The 24,350-nt window shown below is 41.8% G+C and overlaps 1 protein-coding gene across 2 annotated transcripts in view; it reads right to left on the bottom strand.

Annotated features, from left to right (window-relative positions):
* Window positions 1-234: 234 nt before the first annotated feature.
* The window catches only part of SLC36A3 (solute carrier family 36 member 3), a 35,971-nt gene continuing 11,855 nt past the window's right edge, over window positions 235-24,350 (bottom strand). The window contains exons 3-10 of one of the 2 annotated variants that reach the window (XM_023617386.2): window positions 23,084-23,172; window positions 20,790-20,885; window positions 10,791-10,875; window positions 9,815-9,955; window positions 7,418-7,516; window positions 6,861-7,027; window positions 4,056-4,225; window positions 235-1,069 (exon numbers count right to left, since the gene is read on the bottom strand). In XM_023617386.2, the coding sequence (XP_023473154.1) occupies window positions 807-1,069; window positions 4,056-4,225; window positions 6,861-7,027; window positions 7,418-7,516; window positions 9,815-9,955; window positions 10,791-10,875; window positions 20,790-20,885; window positions 23,084-23,172 (1,110 nt within the window). In that variant the 3' untranslated portion in view covers window positions 235-806. Of the gene's footprint in view, window positions 1,070-4,055; window positions 4,226-6,860; window positions 7,028-7,417; window positions 7,517-9,736; window positions 9,956-10,790; window positions 10,876-20,789; window positions 20,886-23,083; window positions 23,173-24,350 lie in introns of both variants that reach the window. The other variant, XM_001501339.5, reaches the window with a different exon arrangement.

The raw sequence follows: 24,350 nt of genomic DNA, 5'->3' as shown, positions 1-24,350 counted from the left end.
AGAGAAGGAAAAGAAAGAGAGAGAGAGATGATGCCCTTCTAGGTAGGGAAGTCACCATAATGAATGATGGCTGAGAAATATGTTTTTATCCCTTAACCTGCTTCTGATATGCCCGTATCTTCAGGGCAACAGGTAACTTGCTGAAGGGAAACCCTTCAATTTTCACCCCTGTGGTTAAACGATAAATTCTTTTCTTTTTTTTTCACTTTCAGAATGTCAGAACTGGAAAAGTCCTTAATAGCCAAGAGGTCCAATCCTTTATTTCATAGCCAGGGAAGCTGAGTCAGAGAGAGGGAGGAACTTGCCCAAGATCATAGGAAGTCAGTGGCAGAGCCAATGGTTGGATAAAATTACTGCTAAGTTCTATATTTGTTCTGTATGTGACACTTCCACTTAGAAGACTATCTAAATAGAAAACCCCCTTTCCCCAACATACACTTTTCTGAATTTGATGCCTTAAGGGCAGCTACTGCAGAATAGAGAGAACAATTGACTTCGCATTTGCGTTCCTGATTGGTCTCTGTTTCCAGGGATTGCTTTTCCCGTTAAATGAGACTGATAATAAGAATGGTTGAATGTGGTTTTAGTTCAGAGGTACAAAAGACCTCCAAAGAAATCCCAAACCAAAAAGGCTTGGCCTGAGAGGTATCGGTACTGACTTGTGTCATCTACATTTCTCTCGGAAAAATAAAGAAGCCGCTAATTAATATAGAGATATTGGGGTTTGATGAATGTATGTAACATCCACAATGGAAGTCAAATTGGGGACGGGAGGAAGGGAGAACTCTTAAAATAAAAATAGATAATTATGCATATGTGGAGTTGGCTATGAAATAGCTGATGGGTTGGGTCAACTCATAGAGGGCTTGGTATGTCCCAAATACACAACCCAGAAGGCCTAGAATGCTGATCATGATGTCCTTTGCAATAGTGACACAGCTCATGTCTTCAGGGTAAAAAGTGATGAGCTCCAGGATGGGTGGGATGATGAGGGCCAGGGCACTGCTGCTCACCGAGCCCACCAAGGAGATGACCAGGTCCAGGCGCGGGATGAGGATGGCTGAGATACCTGCAGTGAGAGAAGAAATTTAGAATCCAACTGAATGTTGCTGCAAGAGAGGAGCTCAGAAACAAACCATTTGTTTGGAGCCTTATAATTCCGCAGATGCCTGACAGACCGCTTTGGAGAGCTGGGAAGGAGCCCCCTGCAGACTTGAGCTGTAGGTCAGGCACTACAGCTCTGGACTCCCATCTCTGTTTTAACTATCAATATAGATGCTCTCCTTTTATGTTTTATCTGTAGGGTTTTTCGCATATAATATTTATTGGAAAGGCTCCTCTACCACCTATCTATTATAACCTGCTCATTGTAGAGACGGGAGAATCTAGAGCTCTAGAGGGAATGGGATGTGCCCAAGGTCACACAGAGCTGACATGTGATCCATTGAAATGCCTAATCTAAGGCCCTTTCCACTCTACTGTCCTGCCTCCCAAGTATGTGAAAGAACTTGGTTCACAGTAAGGGCTCAATAAATGCTTGACTCTTACCCAGACACTGAATCAACCTTTGTGCTATCTACATAATACAGCCACTGTCTAGAAGCAAGGATGGGTAAAATATGAGAGACGGCTCTGTCGCTGTCAGAATCTCAACCACTTGTTTTCCTACTCTTGGAAGGAGCCTGGTAATTAAGGAGGACATAAAACATGAAGACAGCATTAGGCTCTCACTCCCCACCTCTCCTCTTATATAAACACTCTTAAATCTCCATCTTTTATACATATGGTGAACATATATCATGGATTTTCCAGGGGAGTCCAATTTTGAAAATGTTTGGATGAATAAATATACAGTTTATTCATCTTAACTTTATACAACTATATGATTTTCTGATGAACAAATTAGGGAAAACCTGTTCTGGAAAGCACCCATACTAGCTTGCTGGATCTTGAAGAAAACATCACTTTTTTCTGAAATTGCTCCAACACATCCAATCAGAGAATGAGAGAGACTTATAGACTCTCACAGTTGAGAATCTATCAACCCTCTGATGGGATGATCCCCATCCCAGTTTTCCTTCATGAGATGTTTAATAAATTGCCTACTGGAGGAGGTACAGAGAAAAATCAGCGTCTGTTCTCCAGGAGAGCTCACACTGACAGGGCAGAGAAGATACGTTCAAGGAAAGCTATAATGCAAGGTACACTGGAGGAGGGCTCCTGAAGGGTCAGAGTTGGTCATGCCAACCCACTGCTCAGAGCCCTTCCATGGCTAACCATTGCCCACTCTCCTTAGCACAAGGTCCCTTAGGACTTGGGCCCTGCCAAATCCTCTGGTATGTGTTATCACTCCCCATTGCTTTCAGTTCTACAAAGAGGCCATATGTAAGTACTTGCCTCAGATCTGTGCAAAGCCTGCTCCTACACGTGGTACATTCTTCGCTCCTCCACACCTCCCACTTATCTTTTAAGTCTTAACTGAAATATCACTCCATTGGAGAGGACTCCCTGAGCTGGCCCCAGCTAAGTTACATGACCTTCTTATGTGCTCTTGGGGTATCCTCTTATGATCTTAACCATCATAGTACATCATTGTGTACCATCTTGACATTCATCACACTGTGCTGTAATTGTTTCCTTGCGTCTGTTTCCTACTCCACTGTAAGCCTCATGAAGGCAGGAGCCATGTCTTCTTCATTATTCATTATTGTATCTCCAATGCCTAGCACAATGTCAGACACACAGTAGGTGTCCAACAAATGATTGCTGAGTGAATGAAGGATAATGCAATGGATGGATGAATGGAGGAGGAGGAAGTGGTCATGCAGCATATATCAGAAGCAGGACATGTCATTAGAACGTCAGCTGTCTCTAGTGTTGCCTTCCCTGACCTCGAGTGGCCTGAACTACTCAGTTTTTCTCTTCAACTTACATCCTTCCTACTAGGAATGATCTCAAAACAATATATTGACAGCTTCTTGACGTCTTGATACAGACTGGGAAATCTCTAATACCTTCAACCAAGCAAGAGCACTGTTTCTACCTGTCGAACTCCAGTTATATGAAGTGTAATATCTGATGGCATGTCCTTCTGGACCGCTCCAAGAGTTACACAGCTTCTCCTGACCCTGAACTGAGACTGGATTCCCTCAACTTTGAACTCTGATGTCTGGAGCCTTTAAGACTAAATTTTATCTCTCTCTTGCACAATAATCCCACAGGTGTTTGAAGAAATATAGAGGAGCCCCAAGCCTTCGCTTCTCCAGCAAAACACCCCTAGTTCTTTTCCTCATTCCTCACGGGGCAACTTTTCTGATCTTCTTTCTCTAGATGTGCTTCAGAGAAAGAATTCCTCAGCCCTGTTCGTGTGGTTTCCCAAACATCTATAATAGTGCATGATGTGGAATGAATAAGTGAATAAATGAATGGAAGGAAGCATGAAGGAAGGGAAGGAGGGAGGAAGGTGAAGAGAAGAGTGCACCCAAAAAGTGATCCCCAAGACTTTAACAAATCAGCTGCTTGGGGTTTTTGCCTACATTAGACACTACTTTATGAGACGGCACTTGACCTTAATTTATGACAGGAGGGAATATGGCACAACCAAAAACACAGGCTTTGGTGCTACACATCTTGCATTCGAATCCCAGCTCTGTCACTTCGCAGCTATATGATTTGAGCATGTTTTCATTTCTCTGGCTGTAGTTCTCTGAATTGGTAATATTACATCGCTAGGTCATCATGAGTATTAGATAATGTCAGTATGGTGCCTGGCAAACAGGAGACATATAGAATTGTGATTGAATGAATGATACTTTCTCCTGGAACCCAGCCAGTGTATTCCTTCTATGTGTAGGCAGTAGAGATGACTGTAACATTTACTATGTGATAGCTCTGGTAAGCCCATTTTTCAGGTGGAAAGTCAAGGTTCAGGGAGGTGAAGTGTCTTGCCCAAGGTCACAAAGAAGGCAAGTGGCAGAGCCAATGATAGTGGGATAGATGCCACTGTGGCTCCCAGACACAGCTTTGGGCAAAGAGTGCCCTTTTATCCTACTCACAAGTCAGACAGACCAAGACTGTGCGGACAGACAGGTCTACAGACAGTGCCCAGTTCTCCGACACCTGGGAGATGACAACGGGGATGATGATCTCGGCTGGGACGTGGAACTGGAGAGTGTAGGTGAAGAAGATGCCGACAGAGTACATCAACTTGACTGACTGGTACAACCTGCAGACAGGGGGATGGGATGTGAAATTCCATGTGGCTTCTGGGCGGGGACATTCAGGACTTACTCATTGCTCAGAAGCTGGTACTTGTCATCGAGTTATAGAACTGGCTGACTTCTGCTGACTCAGTCCCGACCTGCCATCAGAGCCACCTAGGAAGCTTATTAAAAGTGCACATTCTTGGAGATTCTGATTCAGTAGGCTTGTGGCTCAGGATTCTGTGCTGTTTTTTCTCTTTTACTTCTAAAAAAAGTTATACCTGCATAAAGTAAAACTCATAGTACAAAAGCCATGCTGTGAAGAGTCTCCCCCCACCCTTGATTCCCAGTCTCCAGTTCCTTTTTCCAAAGGCAACCCCTCTAGCAGTTTTCTTGTCATCTTTCCAGAAATAATCAGTGTATATACAAGCTTATATAGAATGTAGGTACACACACACACACACACACACACCATTGAGATCCATTTCCGTTCATTAAATATTTCTTGGACATTGTTCCCTATCAGAACACATAGATCAGCCTCTTCTGTTTAATAGCTGCTTGGTTTTCCAATTGCTTGGATATACTATAATTATTTTACTGGTCCCCAGTTAATGGATATTTAGATTATTCCCAGTCTTCTGCCAGTAAACAATGCTACAAAGACTACCCTTGTACATGTAACTATGCACATATAGGATACAACCCTAGAAGTAAAATGCTGGGTAAAAGTAAATGTGATTTAACATTTGACAGCTATTGCCATTTTCCCTTTACTGTCCCAGCATACTGGGGCGCTTGCTTCCGCACACCCTTGCCAAAACACAGTGTGTGAACACATGCTGCTCTTTGCCATTGCGTTTGTTTAAAATTGGCATTTCTGTTATGATAAGGGAGACAAAGCATCTTTTCAAATATATAAAATGCTATTCTTTGGATTTGCATGTGAACTGTTTGCTCATGCCCGTTTTTTCTTGGGTTATTGGTCTTTTCTTATTGGGAAGGCATATTTATTTATCCCTTCTTTAAGGCTCCTCTGGAGAGTGTCATGACCAGCCAAGTTCAGAGCAGGTGTGAAGTCCTCATGGCACCACGTTTTCCAGCTGAGGCCCCTGGAAGGAGAGCACCCGCTCGAGGTAGCTAGTGGTGGTCCGAATTGCCCAGAATAAGAACAGCATATTAGGATGGCATACATCTTAATTGTATAAAATAAGTCACAACTTCAAAGAAATCCCACGTTTACTGTCTCATCTAGTCATTAGCAGAACACAGTGAGATGGGTGTGGCCGGTGATGTGTTTCTCATTTTACAGCTGCGGCCTGTGGGAGTGAATGCCTCATCACCCTCCTCCCCTCTGAAAGACCAAGGCTGCGGGAACACATGACAATGAGAAAAGCAGACTCTCGGTGAGTGCTTACTATGGCCAGACGCTCTTCTAAGGATTTTATGTATATTAAACCAATTAATCCTCACAATCACTCCTTGAGATAGCATGGCAGTCATTTGCGCTGTTACCCAACACTTCTAGTTCTTCCCGGCTCCGGGTAGAATTTCACTTCCCTGCCCCTTGGAGTGAGGTGTGGCCATGGAACTTTCTTTGACTGATGGAGTGTGAGAAGAGACGTAAACGGCATTGTAAAGGGCATGATTCATTGTGCCCTCTGTCATGGCAACTGGCAACATTTCAGGGAGTGGCTGTTCCATCAGGCTGGGTCCTGGAGCGGGGGATGGTGCAGAGCTGAGCCCCAGTCATCCCAAAATGGACATGTAGCACGAGCATAAAATTAAGCATCTGTGTGTGTTCAGCCACTGAGATTTTGGAGTTAATACTGGAGCATAATAGTCTATCCTGACTGATACAAATGGGCATTAGTATCATCCTCTCTTTACAGAGGATGGAGATGAGGTCTTCAAGATTAGGTAGCTTGTCCAAGGTCACATAAGAACCAGGATGCAAATCCCATCACTCAGCTTTAGCACCTGCACGCTTAAACACTTGGCTCTACTGATTGCTTAGTCACTATGCACCCAGTGCTGCCAGAACAAGGGGAACAGTGAACACTTGCTGAGTGCTTGCTATGTGCCAGCCCCCAAAATGTTTCCTGGATGAATGAATGACTGAGTAAACGAATGAATGATCAAATGCAAGAACTCCAGACCAAATTCCAACTGAAGCGTAGCAATGGCAGTCTAGGTCCATTTCTGGAATTGGGGGCCTACATGTTGGTCCAGTGTGGGGCCCTCAATCATTACTCTGGAGTTATACTTTTTGTGGTTGCTGTTTCTGTTTCCCCAACACTCCCAGATCGTTCTTTTTCTAGAGCGTTTGAACCCTAGGGTCGGACAGATTTAGTTTCAAGTTCCAGTTTCTCACCAACAATGTGAGCTGGGAAAGTTACTTACAGCCTCTCCAAACATCAACTTCCTCATCTGTTGAATGGAACTGATAACAATAATGCTTACTCATAGGGCTGTTGTGGGAATTAAATGAGATAATGCACAGCGCCTGGATTATCAAAATTATCTGTTATCATAATACTGATATTAGCAGTTAATATTTGTTGCTAATGATAATTCAAAAGAATGCCACATTCTGTTGCTAAGGCTTGGCTCCCATGACTCTCCTCCCCTCCCCACTTCAGGTGGGCAGGGACATACCAGCAGTTGGGCAAGTTGAGGGTGATGCTGGCCTGGGTGTTTGGTCCAAACTTCATGTACCCCAGTGTCCCCAGGCAGATGTAGAGGACGATGACAAGGGACATCCCCAAGTACAAAACAAAAGAAAACCGCTGTGGTTGCTTCATCTGGTTTTTGAGAGACAGAACCTGGAGGTGAAAGGTGGTTGCAAATGAAAAGGTAGAAAGAGATGTAGCTCCTTGTGAAGGAGCAGGTTCCCCTACAAGCATGGACATCTTTCTCCAGGTAGCCCTGGGCCAGGAAAGGCTGCATCCCCTCTCATTTTCCTCCATGCTCTCTATTGCCAGGAGTGCCCTACTCCATCTGGGAAGATGAGTGAATTCTCACTCAGTCTTCAAGACTTAGAGTGGTACACGGAGCAGTTGGCGCCCTGAGAATGGGTCCTGACTTTTCCCTCCACCAGGAGAAGATCACATTCTGCACTTTTCATAAATACTATTATTTAGACCTCTGGAACAATAATTGGCTTCCCCAAAGAGCACTAGGGACCACCCACTCAAAACCCGCATCAATCTTACCATGCCAACGCCTTCAAATGTGAAGACGGCTGTACCGAAGAACAGCAGGAAGGTCTTCCAGCTTGCCATCAAGGGTAGTTTGCTGGGATCTGGAATCCCCTGAAAGGAAGAAGAAGGGCATTGACTTTGCCATGGCATAGAAGACATTCCAAATCTTTGCCTGGTAGAAAGCTGGCCCATACCTGAACTCAACGGACACGGAGTTAGGAGCACCCATGAGATATCTAAAGCTGAGTCAAACTTCTCTTTCTCTCTCTCTTTTTTTTTTTTTTTGCTGAGGAAAATTCACCCTGAGATAATGTCTGTTTCCCATTTTCCTCTTTTTTTTTTTGTTTTATGTGAGCCCCTGCCACAGCACGGCCACTAACAGATGAGTGGTGTGGTTCTGCACCTGGGGACCAAACCCAGGCCACTGAAGCAGAGCGCACCAAACTTTAACCACTAGGCCATCAGGGCTGGCTCCTTCTCATCTTTTTAAAAAGTTATTTATTTTTATTGTGATAAAAGATATGTAGCATATAATTTACCATTTTCAGTTTTTTTAAGTGTACAATTCAGTGGCACATTCAGTGGTATATTCACATAGCTGTGCCACCATCACCACTATCCATCTCTAGAAATTTTTCATCATCTCAGACTGGAATTCTCTACCCATTAAATAATAACTCCTTATTACCCACTCCCTGGTCACCTCTATTCTACTTTCCGTCTCTATGAATGTAACTATTCTAGGTACCTCATATAGATGAAATCATATAATTATCTTTTTGTGAGTGACTTATTTTACTCAGCATAATGTCTTCAAGGTTCATCCGTGTTGTAGCACAGATCAGAATTTCATTCCTTTTTAAGGCTGAATAATATTCCATTTGAATGGATTTACCAGATTTTGTTTATCCATTCACCAGTTGATGGACATTCGGGTTAGTTCTATCTTTTGGCTATTGGGAGCCCTCTCATCTTTACATGTGGGGAAAGCAGGACCCAGGCAGAAGAAGGGAATTGCCTGAGGCCACTCTGTAAGTTAGTGCCGCAGCTCAGAGAAGAATTCAGGCCTCCTGTTTTCCAGTTCTCTGATGCCCCTGCCCCATCACTTCTCTCAGAGCTGTGCAGTCTACCAACCAGTACAGCAGCGATCACAGATCCAGAGGGAGCAATTATTTTAATAGACTTCTGGGGTGGGAAGGATAATGGCTCCCCAAGGATGTCCACGTCCTAGTCCCTGAACCTGTGAATATGTTCTATTACATGGCAAGGGAGAATCAAGCTTTCAGATTGAATTAAGGTGGCTAATCAGCTGACCTTAAAACAAGGAGATTATCCTGAATTATCTGGGTCGGTCCAGTGTAATCGCTAGGGTTCTTAAAAGTGGAAGAGGGACTCAGAAGAGAAAACCAGAAAGACGGCAGCAGGAGAAAGACTCAGCCTGTCATTGCTGGCTTTGAAGATGGAAGGGGGCCACGAGCCAAGGCATGCAGGCAGCCTGGAGAAGCTGCAAAAAGTGAGAAAACAGATTCTCCCCAAAACCCTCCAGAATAAAGCACAGCCCTGCTGACACCTTGATCTCAGCCCAGTGAGCCCTCCAGAACTGTAAGACAAATTTGTGCGGGTTTAGGTCACTAGATTTGTGGTAATTTGGTATAGCAGCTGTAGGACACTAATACAACCCCCAAAACCTTCAGATTCAAAGAAACGAAACTATAATGGTGGAATTTCAGAGCCTGTGATAATAGCATAACTTGGGCTTGGGAAGCAAACTGACAGGCATTAGTGGACAAACTACTTTCTGTTTATCAGTTTCCTTGTCTGTAAACTGAGGATAAAGGTACTACTTCCAAAATAGTATCACGTGACCATTCAATGAGTTATTATATGTGAAGAACTTGGCACCAAGTAAATCAAATTCCTTTATCATTCATGGAGCTGTTGTCAACCTACCACTCTTAAACAATTTCTGTTGGTTATTTGATGAAGTTTATCTCCCCAAGTGAAGGTAACCTCCTTGAGAGCAGACCCCCTGTCAGTTTTACTTACCCATGAATCCCCAGCCCCCTGTGCAATGCCTGGATCACAGAAGGTATTCAATAACTACTTGTTGAATGACTCATTGTTATCCAGTGTGACAATGATGATAATGATGATGACTAGCTTTTATAGCTTGTCGGGCAGAAGTGTTCATGGATGTCACCTTAGCAGGGGCTGCTCAGAGCAGCATGTCACTTTCCTCACCTTCACTTGCCCATAATGATAACAACCCTCTCCAGGTGTCTCAGAAGCCCTGGACACTGACCCCCTTCTGCGGTGGTTTCAGGCACAGACCTGCACGATATACTCAAAGATCAGAGCCATGCTCCCCAAGGTAGTGATGTTGGCCAGTGTCGAGAAGACGGACAGCACCTTGAGATTTTGGATAAACACCAACAGGACCAGGAAGGGCAGGATGATCAGCATGTAGAAGCGAATGTCCAGGATGGGGATCAGCACCAGGCTCTTCCTGGGCTGGCAGGTGTTGGACGTCACGTGGGCTTCTTCCACCATCTGATGAGAGCACAATGAAGGGCGGTGTAGTTGAGTTGCCAGATTAAACACAGGACGCCCAGTTACGTTTCAATTTCAGATAACTGACAGATGACTTTTTAGTAAAAGTATGTCCCAAATACTGTATAGGACATGCTTATAGTAAAAAAAAAATTATTTGCTATTTATCTGAAATTCCAATTTAACTGGGTGTCATATATTTTTATTTGCCACATCTGGTAACCTAACAGAGCGCCCAAGACTGTGACAATCAGAAACCCTTAGAATCATGAAATCTGAAGGCTGAAGGGTCCTTTTGACATCTAGACCAGCCTCCTCTTCCTTACCAAATGGGTTTCTTTCACACACCCCAAGAACAGGAGTTCACTACACAAGAATATCTTCTTCAACTTTAAGTAGCTTTGAGTTAGAAAGTTCTGAATAGGGATCAAAATCTGTTTGGCTATTCCATCTACAATACCTGTCACAGTTTTGGCTGTTGGAGTGCCCAAAAACAAGTCTGCTCCCTCTATTCCATGAAGCCACGGAAGAATGCCGTGATTGATTCGTGATGCCTGTTAGGAAAGCACCGAGGGCAAGGTTGCAGCTGGTGTGCCTTTTGTCTAGTTAGTGATTTTCTGCAATGACAAGCCCGAGATACCTAAAGTACATCTCCCCGACACTTTTCAGGCTAAAAATTCGGTTATTTCTGATTGGACATGATTGCAAGCCTCTCTCTCCATCCTGGTTACACCCCTCAGATGTTGCTTTGGTTTCTCTATGATCCTTTTAAAAAGTGATTCCCAGGAGTGGGGGAACTCCAGAGTGTGGTCTGATGAGGGAGTAGGCTACTTACCTGTTGTAAGTTGTCTGCCATGAACATAAAATAAACACTGCAGAAGCCCAGCTGAGTGATGATTAATAAGAAGCTGACAGTGTACCTGAGAAGGAGAAAAAGAGGCAGACAGAGGAAGAAACAAGCTATTTTTTAAAATGCATTTACTGCTATTTTTTGAAACAATTATTTATGGTATTATCTTTAATATTTCCCCACATTTTTTATTTTGAGAATTTTCAAGTCCACAGAACAAGTTGAAAGACTAGTTTTATTAACATACATATATCCTTTACCGAGATGCACCAATTGTTAACTTTTGGACCTAACTGCATTATGTATGTGTGTGTATGTGTGCATGTATGTGTGTAAGTATGCATTCATCCATCCATACACACACACGCAATACGCATTTTTTCAGAACCATTTGAAAGTCAATCACAGATATCATAACATTTCAGCCCTAAATACCTCAGCATACTTCTCTTAAGACTATGATATCCAAAAAATCAACTTCAAAATCATCAAATTTATAGTCCATATTTTAAATAACCCAATTTTCTCCAAAATATCTTTTATAGCTGTTTTTATTTATTGTTATTATTTTTTTTATTTTATTGAGGTCATAATAGTTTATAACATTGTGAAATTTCAGCTGAACATTATTATTTGTCAGTCACCATATATATGTGCCCCTTTACCCCTTATGCCCACCCCCCCAACCCCCTTCCCGTCTGGTAACCACAAATCTGTTCTCTTTCTCCATGTGTTATCTTCCACATTTGAATAAAATCATATGGTGTTTGTCTTTCTCTATCTAGCTTATTTTACTTAACACAACACCCTCAAGTTCCATTCATGTCGTTGCAAATGGGATGATTTTGTCTTTATTTATGGTTGAGTAGTATTCCATTGCATATATATACCACATCTTCTTTATCCACTCATCAGTCGGTAGGCACTTGGGTTGCCTCCATGTCTTGGTTATTGTGAATAATGCTGCAGTGAACACAGGGGTGCATGTGTCTCTTTGAATTGCTGATTTCAAGTTCTTCGGATAAATACCCAGTAGTGGAATAGCTGGGTCATATGGCATTTCTATTTTTAATTTTTTGAGAAATCTCCATATTGTTTTCCGTAATGGCTGTACCAGTTTGCATTCCCACAAGCAGTATGAGGGTTCCCTTTTCTCCACATCCTCTCTGACATTTGTTGTTATTTGTCTTGGTAATTATAGCCATTCTAACAGGTATAAGGAGATAGCTCATTGTAATTTTGATTTGCATTCCCCTGATTATTAGTGATGTTGAACATCTTTTCATGTGCCTGTTGGTCATCTGTATATCTTCTTTGGAAAATGTTATGTTCATATCCTCTGCCCATTTTTTGATTGGGTTGTTTGTTTTTTTGTTCTTCAGTTGTATAAGTTCTTTATATATTTTGGAGATTAACCCCTTGTCGGATATATGATTTGCAAATATTTTCTCCCAGTTGGTGGATTGTCTTTTCATTTTGTTCATGGTTTCCTTTACCTTGCAGAAGCTCTTTAGTCTGATGAGGTCCCATTTGTTTATTTTTCCTTTTGTTTCTCAAAAAATTAAAAATAGAAATGCCATATGACGCAGCTATTCCACTATTGGGTATTTATCTGAAGAACTTGAAATCAGCAATTCAAAGAGACAAGTAGACATGGTATTCGAAAACATCCTTCTAAGACTGATGTCAAAGAGTGTACTGCCTATATTTTCTTCTAGGAGTTTTATGGTTTCAAGTCTTACCTTCAAGCCTGATCCATTTTGAGTTAACTTTTGTGTATGGCAAAAGATAATGGTCTACTTTCATTCTTTTGCGTGTGGCTGTGCAGTTTTCCCAACACCATTTATTGAAGAGACTTTCCTTTCTCCACTGTATGTTCTTAGCTCCTTTGTCAAAGATTAGCTGTCTGCATATGCGTGATTTTATTTCTGGGCTTTCAATTCTATTCCGTGGATCTGTGTGTCTGTTTTTGTGCTGGTTTCATGCTCTTTTGATTACTATAGCTTTGTAGGATATTTTCAAGTCAGGGATTGTGATGCTTCCAGGTTTGTTCTTTTTTCTCAGGATAGCTTTAGCTATTCGGGGTCTTTTGTTGCCCCAAATGAATTTTAGGATTCTTTGTTCTATTTCCATAAAGAACGTCACTGGGGTTCTAATTGGGATTGCGTTGACTCTGTAGATTACTTTAGATAGTATGGACATTTTAACTAAGTTTATTCTTCCAATCCATGTACGTGAAATATCTTTCCATTCCTTTATGTCATCATTGATTTCTTTCAATAATATCTTACAGCTTTCAGTGTATAGGTCTTTCACTTCCATGGTTAAATTTATTCCTAGATATTTCATTCTTTTTTTGGGGATTTTAAATGGGATTATATCCCTGAGTTCTCTTTCTGTTTGTTCATTATTAGAATACAGAAATGCAATGATTTCTGTAAGTCGATTTTGTACCCTGCAACTTTGCTGTAGTTGTTGATTATTTCTAATAGTTTTCTGATGGATTCTTTAGGGTTTTCTATATATAAAATCATATCATCTGCAAACACCAAGAGTTTCACTTCTTCCTTACCAACTTGGATACCTTTTATTTCTTTTTCTTGCCTAATTGCTCTGGCCAAAACCTCCAGTACTACGTTGAATAAGAGTGGTGAAAGTGGGCACCCTTGTCTTGTTCCTGTTCTCAGAGGGATGGCTTTCAGTTTTCCCTATTGAGTGTGATGTTGGCTGTGGGTTTGTCATATATGGCATTTATTATGTTGAGGTACTTTCCTTCTATATCCATTTTATTGAGAGTTTTTATCATAAATAGATATTGGATCTTGTCAAATGCTTTCTCAGCATCTAATGAGATGATCATGTGATTTTTATTCCTCATTTTATTAATGTGGTGTATCACACTGATGATTTGTGGATATTGAACCATCTCTGTGTCCCTGGTATAAATCCCACTTGATCGTGGTGTATGATCCCTTTGATGTATTGCTCTATTCGGTTTGCCAATATTTTGTTGAGGATCTTTGCATGTATGTTCATCAATGATATTGGCCTTTGAATTTCCTTCTTTGTGTTGTCCTTGTCTGGCTTTGGGATCAGGATGATGTTGGCCTTATAAAATGTATTAGGAAATCTTCTGTCTTCTTCGATTTTTTGGAATAGTTTGAGAAGGATAGGTACTAAATCTTTTTTGAATGTTTGGTAGAATTCTCCAGAGAAGCCATCTGGTCCAGGACTTTTATTTTTTGTGAGATTTTTGATTACTATTTCAATCTCTTTATTTGTGATTGTTCTATTCAGATTCTCTATTTCTTCTTGGTTCAGTTTTGGGAGGTATATGAGTCTAAGAATTTATCCATTTCTTCTAGATTGTCCAATTTGTCGGCTAAAAGTTTTTCATAGTATTCTTTTAGATATTTCTGTGGTATCCATTGTAATTTATCCTCTTTCATTTCTAACTTTATTTATTTGAGCCTTCTCTCTTTTTTTCTTAGTGAGTCTGGCTAAGGGTTTGTCAATTTTGTTTATCTTCTCAAAGAACTGCCTCTTAGTTTCGTTGATCCTTTCTAATTTTTTTGTTTCAATTCCATTTATTTATGCTCTAATTTTTATTATTTACCTCCTTCTGCTGACTTTGGGCTTTGTTTGTTCTTCTTTTTCTAGCTCTGTTAGGTGTAGTTTAAGATGGCTTATTTGAGATTCTTCTTGTTTGTTAAGGTGGCCCTGTATTGCTATGAATTTCCCTCTTAGGACTGCTTTTGCTGAATCCCATATGAGTTGGTATGGTGTATTTCATTTTCATTTGTCTCCAGATATTTTTTGGTTTCTCTTTTAATTTCTTCAATGATCCATTTGTTGTTCAGTAGCCTGTTGTTTAGTCTACACATGTTTGTCACTTTCCAAGTGACAAACTTTTTTTTTCTTGTAGTTGATTTCTAGTTTCATAGCATTATTGTCAGAAAAGATGCTTGATATGGTGTCAATCTTCTTAAAATTTTTGAGGCTTTCCTTGTTTCCCAACAAATTGATCTATATTTGAGAATGTTCCACTTGAGCTTGAGAAGAGTGTGCATTCTATTGATTTTGGATGGAGGGTTATATATATATATATATAAAATCCATCTGGTCTAGTTTTTAATTTAGTTCCACTATTTCCTTGTTGACTTTCTGTCTGGATGATTTATCCATTGATGAAAGTTGGGTGTTAAGGTCCCCTACTATTATTGTGTTGCTGTTAATATCTCCTTTTAGGTCAATTAATAGTTGCTTTATGTACTTTGGTGCTCCTGTGTTAGATGCATATATATTTATAAGCATTATCTCTTCTTGGTAGAGTGCCCCTTTCATCATCATAAACTGCCCCTCTTTGTCTCTCATTGTCTTTTTTATCTTGAAGTCTACTGTCTGGTATAAGTATGGCAACACCTGCTTTCTTTTGTTTGCCATTACCTTTGAGTATTGTCTTCCATCCCTTCAGTCTAAGCCTGGGTTTGTCTTTAGAGCTGAGATGTGCTTCCTGGAATCAGGATATTGTTGGGTCTTGTTTTTTAATCTATCCAGCCACTCTGTGTCTTTTGATGGGGAATTCAACCCATTTACATTTAGAGTGATTATTGATATATGAGGGCTAATCATGCCATTTTATCACTTGTTTTTGGTTCTTCTGTATTTCCCTTGTTTTTTGTCACATGCATTTTGGACTGCCAATTCAGTTTTGTGTTCTCTATGATGGTTTTCTCAGTTTTCTTTTTAATTATGATTTGTGTCTCTGCTCTGATTTTTCGTTTAGTGGTTACCATGAGGTTTGTGTACAAAAGATCTCGTAGACGAGATAGTCCATTTTCTGATAGCCTCTTATTCCCTTAGTCTAAGCAGTTTCCATCCCTTTCCTGTTCCCCTTCTAAGTTATTCTTGTCACAACTTATTCTGTTTTTTGTTGTGAGTTTCTGGTTAAAATGAAGTGATTGATTATATTTATTCTTGATGTTTTCCTCTCCTTTATCTTTAATGCTATAATTAAGTGTTTGCTAATCTGTTCTGATTGAGAGTTGCAATTTTCTGATTTTGTCTGCCTGTTTACCTCTTTGCTCAAGGCTTTGTAAACACTTTTTGTTTTTTCAGGTATGAGGGACTTCTTGATTATATCTTGTGTGTGTTGGGTGTCTTGTGGCAATGAATTCCCTCAGTTTTTTGTTTATTTGGGAAAGTTTTTACTTCTCCATCATATCTGAAAGATGTTCTTAGTGGATAGAGTAGTCTTGGCTGAAAGTTTTTGTCTGTCAGAATTTTGAATATATCATACCACTCTCTTCTGGCCTGTAAGGTTTCTTCTGAGAAATCTTCAGAAAGCCTGATAGGGGTTCCTTGGTAAGGTATTTTCTTCTGCCCTGCTGCCCTTAATATTTTTTATTTGTCATTGATTTTTGCCAGTTTTACTAATATATGCCCTGGAGAAGGTCTTTTTACATTGATGTAATTAGGAGTTCTATTAGCTTCTTTTACTTGTAATTCCAGCTCCTTCCCCAGGTTTGGAAATTTCTCAGCTATTATTTCTTTGAACAAGTTCTCTTCTCTTTTCTCTCTCTGGAGTATCTATAATCCTTATGCTGTATTTGTTAATTGAATCAGATATTTCTCATAGAATTTCTTCATTTCTTTTTAGTCTAAGTTCTCTCGCCTCCTCCATCTGAAGCATTTCTGTATTTCTATTCTCTAAAATGCCAATTCTATCCTCCATAATATCAGCTCTGTTATTTAAGGACTCCAGATTTTTCTTTACCTTATTAATTTTGTTTTTCATCTCCAACATTTCCGATTGGTTTTTCTTTATAGTTTCAATCTCTTTTGTGAAGAATTCCCTCTGTTCACTAATTTTGTTCCTGCTTTCATTGAACTGTCATTCTGAGTTCTCTTGTAACTCATTGAGTTTTTTTACGATAGCTATTTTGAATTCACTGTCATTTAGATTATATATTTCTGTGCCTTCAGAGTTGATTTCTGGGTGTTTGTCCTTTTCCTTCTGGTCTGGAGTATTAATATACTTCTTCATACTATTTGATGGGGTGGATTTGTACCTTCACATAGTGATAGTATCTGGTCACAGATTCCACCTGCCGCTGCTGTGGGGCAGGAGCTGTGTATTTTGAACCTGCTGCGATCCCATACGTCATGCCTGTCTGATCCTGGGCCACTCCTTGGGACTGTAGCAGCCCTGCGGGCTCTTGCACTGAATGGGAAAGTGATCACATGAGGGGTCAGCACTGCTGCCACCTGCTCCCACAGTCCCGCGAAGATGCGCTCCCCTCTTCGGGTTTCCATGGTACTATGGGGGTTTGCAGCAGCTGGGAGCTCATTTGCCTGGGTGTGCAGACCCACCACCATCTCCTCCTAGATCACACCACCTGTTGTGCTTTGTGGGTGGGGCCTCCCCACTGAATCTGCACCTAAGCCACTCCCCAGGACTATGGTGGCATTGTGGGCTCTCCCACTAGACGAGGAAGCATTCACAAAGGTGCTCAGGGCTGCTGCTGCTTGCTCCCACTATTTTATCAAGACTTGTTCCCCTCTTTGGGGCTGAAACAGTACTATGGGCATTTGCAGCAGCCGGGGACTCATTCACCCAGGTTCACAGATTTGCTGCCATCTCCTCCTAGGTCACACCAGCCATTGTGCTTGGTGGGTGGAGCCTCCCCACTGAGTCTGAGCCTGGGCCACTCCCTGGGACCACAGAGCCACTGTGGGCTCTCCCACCAGATGGGAAGGTGCTTATGGGGGGCCTCAGGGCTGCTGTCATCTGTTCCTGCAGTTATGCCAAGATGCATTGGCCCCCTGGGCTGCAGCAATGCAATAGGCATTCTAGCCAGGAAAGAAGTACAGGTCCTCTCAGGGGCTGGGCAGTGTTCACCTATCTCCACCTCCACCCCAGGGGTAGTCCATCCCCCTTGTATAACTGCATGAGTCTCTCTGGCGTCCTGATGTGCTGTGTGTATATCTTCTGCTGGTCAATGAATGTGCATTTAGTTGTAGTTCAAAGGGGGATAGACAAAGGGAACACCTCACTCCTCCATGTTGCTGACATCCTCCTGTTTTTATTTTTTTTGATTCAGGATCTCATCAAGGTTTATTGCATTTGGCTATGTCTCTGTAGTCTTTTTTCATGTAGTGCAGCCTTGCATACATCCACTTTTTTTTGTTTTCTATGATGTTGGCTTTTGGGGAAGCGTCCAGGCTGATTGTCTTGTAGAATGTCATACATTGTGGACTTGTGATTGTTTCCTCATGATTAGATTGAGGAGAACACTTTTGGCAAGCATACCACAGAGATGATATTTTGTACTTTTTGTTGTCACATTGGGAAGCACATCCTGTGGTTCCACTGTGATGGTGACTGCCAGATCTCTCTGTTGTAAATATACATTTTCCTCTTTGTAATTTGGGGGTAAAACTTTGAGATGGCATGAGTATCCTATTCTCCTCAAACTAAGGTTTTTAACATTCATTGATGATCCTTGCCTGAATCAATTATTTTATCAGTGGTTGCAAGGCAGTGGTTTTCCAGTTCCACCTGTCATTTTTCCTAAATTTATTAGTTGGCATTTAAGAAAGCGATATTCTTCCCTCTTCCTTTTTTTTTTTTGGTATCACAATTGACTCATATTAATTATTTTTTAATTTAAAATATTATATTCCCTTATGGTCATTATTCTTTTGGATTCTTAAATTGTCCCAAATTTGGAGATACATTTATTTTTTTAAGGGAACAAAGATATGTTTCTCTACTTAGATTTTCATATTTGCATCAGTGTTTTTGAAATCGGGTTGTAGCACCAATTGCATCAGAATCATCTGAAGTTTAGGCAAAACATAACAGAGTCCTGGTTTTCATATCAGCCTGTTGAGTCAGAAGCGTGGTGGTGTCACGTGAGACTTCAGAATGGAGATGATTTTTTCTCTCTTTCTTAAGATTTTCAAACATAAACAAAAGCAATGACAATTAACTCAATGACTCCTTGTGTGCTCATCCCAGGTTCAACAATTATTATCTTTTGGCCAATCGTCTTCCATGTATGGATCCCTTCACCCCCACCACACACATGCTTCTTTTGTTGGAATATTTGTAGCAAACTAGAGACCTCAAGTCACTTCACCTGTAAATAATTCAGTATGCAGCTCTAACAGGCAAGGGCTTCAAAAAATATATAACCAATATGCCATTATAATCCCTTACAAAGTTAACAATAATTTCTTCATATCTTTTAATATTCAGTCCATATTCAAATTTCTCCAATTGTCTCAAAAACATCTATTTTACAATTGGTTTCTAAACAAGTCTATACATTGCATTGTGTTATTAAGTCTCAGGTTTTTTAAGCTGCTTTATTCCTCTTGCCCCGTTTTCTTTTATCCCCTGGCAACTTTTCATTTTTTCGGTTGGTGCTGAAGATACCAGATAAGTTGTCCTGTAGTATGCCCCATTTTCTATATTTGGTTGATGACTTCTACATAATGTCAGTTATTTTGTTTCTCTCTCCTCTGTGTTTCCTGTAAACTGACATTAGATCTATTGGCTTGATTAGATTGAGGTTCTTCATGTATCTTTCCGGCAAGGATATTTCCAAAGTGGTGCTCTGTATTCCCTACTGAATCCCATATAAGACATCATATCGACTGCCCCATGTCTAAACATGAGATCCTAAGATCAGTACCTGGGGTCTGGTGGTGTCAGTGTGTTCTTCCTTTACAAAGTTTCCTAATGACGTTTCACCTAATAGCTTGAGCATCCATTGATGATAGTGGCCTACATGGAATGGGCAGTTTTTAATCAAGCCCCACAGATATCCCTTAGCACACTAAAAATCACAAATCATGGGTTTAAATATTTTCCCAGCTCTTTCTCAGTTCTGAAACACCAAAGACACGGTACAATGTAAGAAACAGGAGCTAGATATTTTGGATTCCAGTCCTTGTTCTGCCATTAAATTCCTGTGTAACCTTGGGCAGCTTCGTTGCCCTATCTGGGCTTTATTTTCTTCCATTTGAATAGGCATGGATACGGTGATCTCTAGATACCCTTCCTGCCCAAAAGTTTTATTCAGGTTGTCATCAGAAACTGATAAACCTTGATGAGAAAGGATGGGCAATTGCGAGTCATCCATGATTACTGCCCCATGACCCTGCCTGTCAATCAGAGTGACTCCTGATCAGGAGATCAACGATCTACTGAGAGTCCCAAGAGAGGAGCTGCAGAAGGGATCTGGGCAGCCACAATAATGACTCACTACCTCCTGAGGGGCTCTGCTGGGAAAGGCTGAAATGTTAGGTTCTCAGTTGAGTCTCGCTCCACCACTGTCTGTGTCTATGTCCTTGGACATGTTGTTTTATATTTATAAGCCTCGGTCACCTCAGATTTCCAGGACAATAAAGACTCACTCTGCCTACCTCACAAGGTCATTGAGATGATCAGAGGAGCTAAGACCTTAGAAAAGCACTTCATAAGCCGTAACCTTTTTATCAAGCAAGGGAACAATCTAAATGTTTACCATTAGGGGAAGGATTAAACCAAACTATGGTATACATACACACTGGGGAACACCGTGAGCCTTAAAAAGTAATGAGGTACATCTCTATGTCCCAACGTCGAAAAAAATCTACAGACATATTATTAGATGAAAAAGGTAATTTCCAAAAAATTTCTAATTAACGTACAAGAAAATCGAAAACAAAATATATATTTCCATTCACACATATATTCACGTGCACAGAGAGAAAAAGTCTGGAGGAACATTCACTAAGTATCTGATTGCTTCTTGGATAAAGAGTGGGAGGGAGGACGGCGCTATCAGAGGAGATTATATTGTTCCACAGTTTGCAATAAGCACACATTCATTTAAAACCTGTGTAAATAGAAATAAAGGAAGAACAGGTGGGGATTATTATTATTGTTGCTATTGTTACTATTACTACCACTATGACATCCATGACGACTACCTCCCCCACATCGAGTGGGTCCTCAGCCAGGTGTTTGGGCAGGTTTCGAGGCTGTACATCATGGCCTCTCCATAGTCCACGAAAGTCTTCTGCAGTCTGGGGAAAGGACAAGCAAGGAGTAACTTACAACACTTTTGTTAAAGGTACAATTTACTCCTGAAGTGAGTCATGATTATGCATTTGTGTGTTAACATGGAGCATTCTGGTAATTTTCTAGCAACAGTCTTAATGAGATATTTTATAACAGTATACTTTTAAAACTTTCAGGAGTCTGCCGTTTTTCTGTAGCTGCCTTTTTAAACACTAACGTTTAAGTGGATTTGTTTTTTAAAGTCAATGGTAGCTGTGCCTTGACTTAGGTCTGCAAACCAGGAGAGAGGGGCTGTGAAAGGTGTGAGGTGTGCGGGAGGAGGAGGAAGCAAGGGGAGGCGAGGTGCGTACAGTCAAGCCATGGTTGTCGTTTCTGGACTCATTTGCCCGCCTTCCCACTGCGAGGGAGCTGGAACATTTGAGATGCCCGCCTCCGAGGAGATCCCATGCAAAAGGTGATATTAGGCTCCTGCCCAGCACCCTGTAGGATGTGACACCCAAGTTCCAGCCTATTTTGTCCCCCTTCCCTAGGCAGCCCTTCCTGGGATGGGGTGTGGCGGGGTGGGGAGTCCAGTCGAGGAGCTGTCTATGAGTCAGCAGGGGCAGGGCAGGTTGCCTAGGGCCCGAATCCCCAGTTTTAACTGCACAACTGAGGAAAGCAGCTGGGAGAGAGCAAGGGCCCCAGGCTTGTCAGGGGACCAGAGTTGAAATGCCAGCATGCCCCTCAGATCGCTGGGAGACCTTGAGCAAGTCTCCTTCCGGGCCTCAGTTTTTTTTCACACGCAGTCGCAGTGAGAGGTGGATGCGGAGATCCTTTGGGAACATGGCGCCATCTTGCTGTTTTTGTGATTACTCACTGTGCTTGGCATCTTAAACATGAATGAGGTCACATTGCATAGGACTGGCATATACATTAATCTGAGGGTTACAAATTCAACAGCGATGGGGAGCAGACAAGTGTCAGTAACAGGGTGAGAGGGGCTGGCTACTGAGAGAATGGAGACAGCGGCAAACCCTGGGGCACACGCCCTCTCTAGAAGGGGTGACTGGGACTCCGCTCCAGCGGAACGAGGAAGGGATGAAGCCCCGAGGTGCGAGATTGTCTGACTGGTGAGGAGAGGTGGAGATTTTCTTTTAATGCGAAATCTCCAGGTTTTAAGACATTGACTGAAAAACAAAACAAAAACAAAATCTGTGGGACATATGCGGAGGCCATAGTCAGCTCTCAGGCCATCATCTGTAACCTGTATATTAGAAAAAATGAAAAACAAGTCATCCAAAAAAAAACACAAAACACAAACCCACGGAAAGGCTCTCGTGAATGGCATAGATGTCCCAAGGCTGCATGGTGATAGAATGGTCCCAGCAGGCGTGAGGGAGGAGATTTGCAAAATAATTAAGGAGTGGAGTCAGACAGGGCTTCAAATACCAGCTCTGCCACTTCCCAGCTGGGTGACCCTGAGCAAGGCATTTAACTCATCTAAGCCTCAGTTTACTCATCTTTAAGATGGGAATGAAAATGGTGCCTACCATAAAAGTTTACTGTAAGGAGAAAAGAAAAGACGGCTCGCAAAGCTCTCGCCATGTACCTGGCACAGTGTAATTGTGCAATAAATTTAATGGCTGGATGAGTAAATGTTCTTTTCTTTCTGGAATTGTTTTTGCGTTGAAGTTTTGAACGTATAAACATTGAGTATTGTATATTTGCTCTATTAATGATTGAAGTCATTGTGAACTGTTCATTTCATTGCTAACTATGTTTTTTACTTTTACTAAATTGTCCCAAAAAGAGTTTCCCTGGAACAAATTATCCTTACAAAGTGTGTGCATTGAGTTGGGGGAGGATGGGAGGGGAGATAAGAGGAAAAGAACGACACCCTTAAGTGTCTTGCACACACGTGGAAGTTCATGGAGCGTGTTTGCATCTTTTATCACTTTCGATCTTCCCAGGTGTGGATACTTAGGGTCAGAGGGTGCAGGAACTTGACAAAGTCATTCAGCTAGTTAGTTGCAGGGTTGGTCCTGGACCTAGGAGTTTCCAGCTTGGATTCCTTATCACCCCCTCCCCTGCCTCTATAGAAGTCAGGGCAGCAGGGACAGTGGCCTAGAGAAGCGTCCAACTAATCAGGTCATTGGTCAAAGGAAACTCCGCACACCCTCCAGTGGGGCCTGGCCCGGGGGTGAGAGAGAAGCAGGGCGCTCACCTCTGACTGAGGTGATGGGCACAGTTCAACAGGATGACCATGCAGTGCACGGTGAGGATCCCGATGGCCAGCAGGCTGATAGGGCCGACCTGGAGGGGGAAGGAGAGGAGCGGACACTGAGCCACAAACTGATGGCTCCCACAACCAGCCTTCTCCCAGCCTGGGTGCTGGGTCCCCTCTTGGAATAAAGCTGCCTCTGGGGTGAGAGCCCCTGAATGTCCTTGTGCGCTCAGATGCTCTGGGTTGAATGCCCTTTGTAGCATCACTGCAAAGTGGCTGCCCAACCTCTGCTAGGATACTTTGCCTGACAGTAAGCTCACCACCTCACCAGATAGCCCATGCCTTTCCTCATCTCCCTTGAATTCTCCCTTCTAGATCCCTCGCTCCTTTTTCACACCCCAGCCGTCACTTCCTCCCGGATACTTGAAGACCGAGGTACCTCTTAGGACTTGGCTCTCTCCCTCCAGTACAGGGTTGGCACAGGGGCACTATTAACATTTTGGGCCAGATGGTGCTTTGTTGCGGGATCTGTCATGTGCATTGTAGGCTGTTTAGCAGCATCTGTGCCCTCTACTCACCAGATGTCAATGGCCCTCCCTCCCCTGCTGAGTTGTGACAACCAAGAATGTCGCTAGACATTGTAAATGACTTCGGGGTGTGTGTGTGAAATTGTCCCCAGTTGAGAATCACTGCTCTAGTATGTCTAACTTGTCAATTTCTCTTTTATTTTTTTAAATAAAAATTATATATGTTTAAGGTGTACCCAGGATGATTGATATACGTATACATAATGAAATGATTACTACAGTCAAGCTAAAGAACATATCTTCTCCTCACATAGTTTCCATTTTTTTGGTATATGCGATGAGATAAAAAACAGAGCTCATTATTTATCATAATCTCCCAGATGTGATCAGAAAGGCCTAAAGAGGGACCCCCTCACCTCCTTTGTGCCTTTATAGATGTGACCTGAGATAACATTATCTATCACAAGAAATAAATGAGAGATCAAGAGCATTGCTAGATTCCACTAGAATGTGGCCTCGATGGAGCAGACACTTTTTGTCTTGTTTACTTTTATATTCCCGGGGCCTAAGAACGCACAGGTAGGTGCTCAGTATTTATGTCTCAGATGAATCATGGTCAGAAGTTCTGGTGGGAGATGGAGGGTAAAGAAATCATCTAAAGATTCTTAGGAAGCAAAAACCCAAGGCTAAAAGAGCTATCTTAAGCAGTAAATACCACAGTGGCAAAGACACTTTGACTG

The sequence above is a fragment of the Equus caballus genome, chromosome 14 (assembly GCF_041296265.1).
Source record: "Equus caballus isolate H_3958 breed thoroughbred chromosome 14, TB-T2T, whole genome shotgun sequence".
Lineage (NCBI taxonomy): Eukaryota > Metazoa > Chordata > Mammalia > Perissodactyla > Equidae > Equus > Equus caballus.
Note: the sequence above shows the minus strand (reverse complement) of the source record. Positions and strands in the feature narration are given on the sequence as shown.